This window comes from Leptidea sinapis, chromosome 2 (genome assembly GCF_905404315.1).
Source record: "Leptidea sinapis chromosome 2, ilLepSina1.1, whole genome shotgun sequence".
Classification (NCBI taxonomy): domain Eukaryota; kingdom Metazoa; phylum Arthropoda; class Insecta; order Lepidoptera; family Pieridae; genus Leptidea; species Leptidea sinapis.
The window spans coordinates 27,689,671-27,697,728 of record NC_066266.1 but is presented as its reverse complement, the minus strand read 5'-3'; the positions used below and the strand labels follow the sequence as shown (position 1 = coordinate 27,697,728).

At 32.4% G+C, this 8,058-nt stretch overlaps 1 protein-coding gene across 1 annotated transcript; it reads right to left on the bottom strand.

The window, feature by feature from the left end:
* Nucleotides 1–312: 312 nt before the first annotated feature.
* Nucleotides 313–7,780, bottom strand: LOC126971443 (zinc finger protein 239-like). Its single transcript, XM_050817767.1, has one exon. The coding sequence runs from the start codon at nucleotides 3,070–3,072 to the stop codon at nucleotides 2,095–2,097; it is 978 nt and encodes a 325-aa protein (XP_050673724.1). The 5' UTR covers nucleotides 3,073–7,780; the 3' UTR covers nucleotides 313–2,094.
* Nucleotides 7,781–8,058: the final 278 nt, after the last annotated feature.

Sequence of the window (8,058 nt, the reverse complement as noted above, 5' to 3'; positions counted from 1 at the left end):
AAAGGCACGTCTTCCAGGAGTTCAAATATTTCATCAATTAAAAAAAATCCTAAACTGAGAAAAAGCTCGGTAAAAATGTCGTCTGTTAAATTGTCGTCAATTTTGTATTATCTAATATATATACATATATATATATATATAAATGAATTGCTGTTTGTTAGTCTCGCTCTCGCTAAAACTCGAGAACGGCTGGACTGATTTGGAAAAATTTAGGTCGTGAATTATATGTCGAAGTCCAGAGAAGGTTTAAAAGGTGAATAAATACGAAAATGCTCGGAATTAAATAAAAACAACAAATTTGTTTTCCATACATAATTTCTATGAGATAATTTATTGACGCACGGTTTGACAGTTGCTGTGGAACAATTTCATAAAAAACATTATTTTATTTATTATATACAGAACAACGTCTGTCGGGTCAGCTAGTTTAAAATAATTCTATCCACACATTGACCGAAAAAAGGCACTTTTTGAAGATAATGGCTATCTTCAATATCGTCCCTACACTACAAACACACACTAAACTAGTTTGATATATAATTTTTGTTACTATAAATTTGACTTGAAAGAGCGTCCATTCAAATTTAATAAGGAATTTGAAGCGTCGTTTCCTTTGTCTGTTTTTTATGATTTGTTTATTTTGGAATATATTGAAATCTTTTTACTTTACTTGAAAAACTATAGCAATATATATTTCAGTAGCTATATTGTCCAAATATAACACAGTTACATTTTAAAACAAATACAAACATTCTCGCACTGCAAGGTCGATCAAGGTCAAGGGATTCTTCTTAGGCTTTCGGAATGAATATCTCAAATTATCGCTATTAAGACTTATATACTTGTATATTTTAGTTTTGTATTAGAAAGACCATAAACACTTATAAATAAAACCAATTTTTTTCATTGAAAATACTCATTTATTCTAAAATATAACGGTTTTTCAACTTTGTGTCGTATGTGTAAAATTAAATGCACTATGAATAATTTATGGTCTTATAGCTTGTTTCGATAGCTTTCAGATACATTCATTGATATAATCCTAACAATAAGCATTCTGCTATACTTAAAAGACGCATAGATACACTTTAGCGCGCGTAAAATTCAGGCGCGAAAATCGCTCACCAATTTAAAGCTGAGAGGGATCGGATCGCGAAGAGATGCAATACAATTTTCTTAATCTTATGTTACAATAGTTGTCTTAAAGTATAGGACAATTATAGTGAACATAAAAATTCTCCCTAATTACTTTTGGAAAATAGAACTTATACTATGGCTACAAAAAAATAAAATATAAAAATACAAAATAAATTACACCTTTTAATCGAAAAAAAAAATGGGTGCTGATACACAACAACTGTGGTTATCGACCTTCGGTGTGGTGCGTTGTTTACACAACTGTTGCATTAAAAAAAGACTAAAAGTTTTAACACGCTCTATGTGTTAAACTACAGACTAATGCTGGTTTGGTACAGTACATGGGCAAAGAATAAAAAAGTTTTAAACTTGGAATTACTTTCCTCCACGTTTATTAATAACACAGACTGGGTACAGTTGCTTCAGAGCAGAAACTTAGGCTCGATGCTCTGAGACCATTTTTGGCGAGGTGCCAATCTAGCTCACAATGGCCAGAGGGGAAGTCTGCAAGGATTTACATTTATGATAGTTGCCCAGGAGTAGCTTAATTTGAGGATTGGTAGGTCCAATGACTAGCGCCCTTTTTCATTCCTTAATAATCTACGAATTAGTGAGTCCCCGGCACCACAGAAGGGTTCTGAGACTATGAAGAGATAGGAGAACGGAATTAACTTATTTACTTGTTCTAGTTCGTGAAGATTATAAACTCAAACGGCTCACAAGATAATGTTTTACGAAAAATTTATGTGCGCAAAAAATTTTAATTTTAGTGACATCTGCTACTGGCTTCACTGCCCTGCACAAGTGGAGGGATATGGGAAACAGAATCTGCCAGAAATAAGAGCATCATCAATTAACAGCTTAAAAAATATAATTGATAATCATGTTATCTGAAAGAATTTACCTAAACAAAAGTGCAGTGACATGCACTTATCCGATCTGTGATCTGCAAGTGTATTAAATAATAATAATATTATCTATCGTACTATGCATTCTTTTATGTATCTTCATATTAGTAGAATTGCTGAAACTCTTATTGCATATATTACATGAAGACGGTTTTTCGCCTGTATGTGTTTTACTATGTCTCTTTAAGCCACTAGATGTTATAAAACGCCAACTACAAATTGTACATGAATACGGCTTTTCCAGTGTATGTATTCTAATATGTTCATTCAATTTATCAGATCTATTGAAACGTTTGCCACAAACTTTACATGAATGCGCTTTTTCACCTGTATGTATTCTAGAATGCCTCTTGAAATGGAATGAACTTTGGAAACTTTTTTCACAGATTTTACACGTGTATGCTTTATCTCCAGTATGGCGTGAATGATGATACTTTAGTACATCTAATTGAATAAATGTTTTACCACATATGTTACACAAATGGGGTTTTTTCCCGGTATGTACTTTAATATGTCTTGACAATTCAGCAGAACGCTTGAAACGCTTATCGCAAACAACACAAAAATATGGCTTTTCATCCGTATGTGATTTATAATGAGTCTTCATATTACATAAAGTATTGAAAGTCTTCCCACATAAGTAACAAGAATATGGCTTGGCATTCAAATGTAATTTATGATGTTTTCTCAAAGCATCCTTACTACTGTAAAATTTGTGACAAATATTACATACATACAGATTTTCATCGGTGTGTTTTCTATTGTGTGTTTTCGAATTTCGATAATCGTTAACGATAAATGACTGGTCTAGAGATTGTTTCATTTTTTCCGGTTGGAAAAGCTTATCGCAACCTTTTATTTTACAGGTTGATTTTTTTTCGTTTAAGTTTTCGGAAAGCACAAACCCATTAATTTTATGTTTTTCTTTCATCACATTTCTTTTGAAACATGTTATATCATTGTATTGTACACTATTGTCACCAGCTATTTTTATTCCCTCATTATTAATTTTGTTTTCTTGTAACATTTTATTTTCTTCTGTGGAAGTTCTTAACTTTTTCGTGTTAACTGTGAAATGAATAACTATAATTAGAACATAATATTATTGTATGTGTCGTTATCCTTATAATAAACATTTATTTAATATGGGCATAGCTGACAGACCTTGTGCCGGGCCTGCATGATGGCAGAAGAAACTGCTGCACACGTACTTCTGCATCGTCGAGGTGTAGCAACTTACCGGGCTCAATATCTTGGTACTCCAAACACACATCTGGAAGTCTTTAGAAAGGAGAGGAGGTTGCAAAGATTTCTGCAGGAATAGGGGTGGCAGGAATAACAAATAATGAAGAATACGACGCGAGAAGGAGAAAGAAGAGAGAGAGAAATAAGAGATAAATCAAATTATGCCAGTTAATAACAGTTTGATTTAAAACCGGTCCCAAACAATGATTGTCAGCGATGTCATCACCTAACAACAAGTGAACACTTTACATAAATATTTAAATATTAAACTTATTGCCTTAAAGCAAATTTAAATATACAAAATCAACTTATTACAAAAACATTCATTAAGACATAGGGGAGTACGCTCAGTTGCTGCTTGAAATAATAATTTTATGCAGGGCTGGTTTTCTGCCATCCCCATCTCCGTAACGTGTTTATGGGATACAAAATAAAGAGAGGACAATCTAATATCTACTACAATGCAGATGTAATCGAAACTTTTTGTAAATGTATCAACCTCTGTATTTTTGAGTGTGGGTATGTGTATTGTATAAGTATATGATTGTGTCCCAATGTGTCAGTTTAAATGTAATACAAATCTATAATAAACACACTCTTACCATCAAATTCATCACCAATGTCTTCCAGTCGCACTAAATTCACTCTGAGTTCTTTACTACAGAGCTGGTAGACAGATACATTGTTGTATGATGGTACAGTCAAGCCTGACTGTTCTGCAGCCCGGCCTGAAAATATTTTTTCCAAAGAATTTTTCTTTATGACAATAAGCGATGTGGGCAATAAGGATTCTTGAATAACCCCAAATATTCAGAGTGGAACTACAATTGCGCTTGTCACCTTGTTACATTAGATTTTAAGTCTCATTTGCCCAGTAATTTCACTAGCTATGGCGCCCTTCAGATCAAAACAAGAATGTTTACACAGTACTGCTTCACGGCAGAAATAGGCACCATTGTGGTACCCATTATCTAGCCAAACACTTCCAACATTGAGAATGAGGTTTGTTCACAAGTACGTAAGTACATACCAACCATAGCCATTTTAACCAAATTGGTTACTTTACATTGGCAAGGCATTTATTTTCTCAAAATTGATTCCTTTAGAATTCTTTTAAATGACATTTTTAATATACTGGACACTACTACGGCTTCAGAAACAAATGGCACTCTGAAAAGAAGCAGCGCAAGAAAGTAAGTCATGTGCTTTTATTTGTAAAAAAAAGAATTAGGACTGCATTCATGTGAGGGACAAGCAGATTGTCACTAGTAATTAAATAATTGAAATTATACTCTTACACATCCTGATGAAACACCTTTCAGATTATTATTAAATTACATTACACAAAATTATTAATGGAAATTTAAAATGTCAAATCCTTTCATCAAATATTAATAATCCAAATCCAACCCATTCATAACTCCTTCTATCTATCACACAGTAGAACGAACCTAGGTTTAAATTCACCCCTCAACAGAATGGAACGATCATATAACAAACTGCAAGCTAATAATAGCACTATCAATATCTTCCGATATAATAAATGATCCCAGTTTATAAGTGAACTAAAAAAACTGATAACTAGCTTAATGTTTTTTTTATTTTCAATATATTTTGTTTCTACTAACTTGTTGTTGTTTTTGTTTTGTGAATGCTGTTTACACTTTAATAGATGTTACACTTCGAACTATAGTTATAAGTTATGAATAATTATTATTAGTTATTTATAATATTTAATAGTTTATAATTTGAATAGTTATAAATGCTTAGTGTAATAATCAATCATAATAATGTATAAATTATTAATATATATTTCAAGGTGCATCCTACTAACATACTTAACTTATGGCTGCGAAACCTGAGCTGTCACACAAAAACAAAGAGAGACACGTGCAACAGTCAACAGGCAATGGAAAGGAGTATTTTCGGGAATAAAAACTAAGGGCAGAGTCCATAACACAGCCATCAGACAAAAACAAGCTAAGCCAAATCCTAACCTGAATCAATCAGCAAAAATGGAGATGGACGGCATATTTGCTATGCTGCAACCTGGAAAAATGGTCCAAGCATGTTACTTACTCTCTGGTACCCAAGTTAAGGCAAATGGCATAGAAGATGGCCCCCAAAAAGATCGGAGGACAGAATACACCAGATATTACGCCCATATTGGACCAGGATAGCTCTGGACCAGAAGTATTGGAGAGAATGGGAGGAGGCCTTTGTCAATAGGCACTTTGAAGTCAGGGACATTATATCCTCAAGCTACAAAAGATGCATCTTTTCATACTCTAGATATTTAATTATATACAAGCTTTGTTAATTTGTAGCTGTCTTCGAAAGAAATAAAGGATATTTTTATTTGTTTTATTAATATACATCCTGTACTATGGGCTCAAGAAAACATGCCTTGGCGGGGTCCCATATAAAAATTTGCTTAGAGCCCTTATAAAGGGTAAAGATATCTCAAAAAGGAAAATAAATGCTTGTATAAAATTAAAAGAAATATTTATTCATCATAATTATCTATCTGTCACTTTTTCCAAAATTTTTACAAACAATACAAAGTAAATATACACTCTCATTGCCTTTTTTTCAGTAAGCAGAAGTAATTATTGATTTTTGCTTACACACTCCCCGTGCCCAGGGTCTCCGCCATGTGTATAATTGACATGGCAGATACTGTGATAGCTGCACCCCTTATGATGAACATATTTAATGTGAGACCTCCAGGTCGGTGGGCAGGTTCACTAACCACTGGGCTATATGGTTTGTCATACTACTACGAATTGGTACCTAGACAGATGGGAAGATGGGATTTTAGCTATTTTAGATATTTCATTAATGTTAAAAGTACTAATTCAAATAATTAACCTATATGAAAAAAATGGAATAGGTTTAAGCAATAAAAAATGAAGTAATTACTTAATTTAAACATCTTACAAAGACTTATATTAGCCAAAGAGAACTATATTATCATGTCTAAAATCATCTTAAAATGGCATGAAGGTACATTAACATATTCTTAGCACACACAATTTCACAAACTTTCAAATACTTTTTCAGTTTAAACACATAATAATAGTAAAATAATATTGATATTTAATGACAAACCAAATCTGTAGATCCAAAGTAGCTATACTTAACACAGTAATGGTATAAAATTAAGCTATAGTGTATGTAAGGCAACATGTAATAGTGTAGTAATTCTAAGATTACCTGGTAGCTCCTGTTCTTCAATTTCCTCATTAAACTTGTCCATTTTCAACCAAATAAAAATTTTCCTTAATTAAAAGTTGATTTTTTCAATGGCTCCAATTTATAGAATTAAGGTAAGTCATTTTGAGCTTATTAGTTTCTAAGTGGTTCATAAATAAAAACCAATAAAATTTATGTAAACCTAGCATAAAAAAATCATAAACAGATAATTACAGTGAAATCAACAGGTTCGCCACAGACTACTAAGATTTAATACTTAAGAAATAGAAAGGTAAGTTGACTCACAAAGATACTCTGTTGGTAATGAACGGCCTTACAAATAAACGTGCTATAAAGTTATACTTGAGAATAAAAGAAGTATATGCAAAATGCTTACAAATACTTAAACTGAAAATAGTATTTTACCGACTATATCGCCACATGAGTAAGAAAAGGTACAGAGACTAAGCTTCATACAATCACGCTAAATGGTAGTACTTCTACAATGATCCGGGACAAGTGTTCCACTAGCCACTTGTTCTTGTTGCGTACGTGGTGAAACTGGTTATAACCTGTTGATGATCGCACAGACAGTTGACAAGAGTTAGTGCGAGACACGTATTGTTTTATTAATTGCAAGCATTTATACTTTTACATAGAAATTGATACTATAATATTATGAATATGGTTGATTATTGTACGTTACGTAATGCATAAATAAAACGAGAAAAATATATCATATTATGTAGACTATCCCATGATCTATAATAGGTAAGTATTTTTTTTTATAATATTTATATTTGTATGAGCCTTTTGTGTATGACAAGAGATTACATCACGGTATGTTTTCAACATTTTATTATTATTGTAAGGTTTTACTTAATAAGATTTGTTTGTCGTTTAGTTGGTATGTAACTATGTAAGTATTTGTTTTTTTAGTTGAAATTCTGTAAAAAACTATACGATATCTGATTAAGCTAAAATTGTGTAATAAATAATGAAATACTTAAATCTATTTTCTGTTTGTAATTTGCTGCACCTATCAATGATTTAGTAGTTAGGTTAGTATGTTCACATGTATTACATACAGATACGTATCTCCTCGATTTCAGAATAGTTTCCTAATTACCACAGTCGGTATTGTCATACTGGGCGTCGTTCAAACATGACTGAGCACAAAAGGCTTGAAAAAAGCCTGTTGTGCTCAGTCATGCCATATACACGGGCCATGCAGGTCTCTCTCGGGATATCATTGACCAAAGCCGAGAGAAACTTGTGTCTTCTATCGAATACTCTCTTGAGAAGGTCGCGGAATGGGGTAAATATAACCTTGTCCAATTTAACCACAAAAAAAAAATTAACAAAGAGCCAAAATACGTTGTGCGAATAATACAGAATATATTATGGTATAATCGCGTCCAATGACGTTCTATACATATAGACAATTCACGTCAAGCAAAAAGAAAGCCGAAATATTGTACAGGCCACAAATGACACCGTAATAAGCTTTGACTGCTATATCTATACATATCTGTGTTTATTCCAGTTGTTTAAAATATTATTGGTCAATAGG

Excerpts from the sequence above, each read along its gene's own strand:
- LOC126971443 (XM_050817767.1), bottom strand. The coding sequence starts at position 3,072 with ATGTTACAAGAAAACAAAATTAATAATGAGGGAATAAAAATAGCTGGT.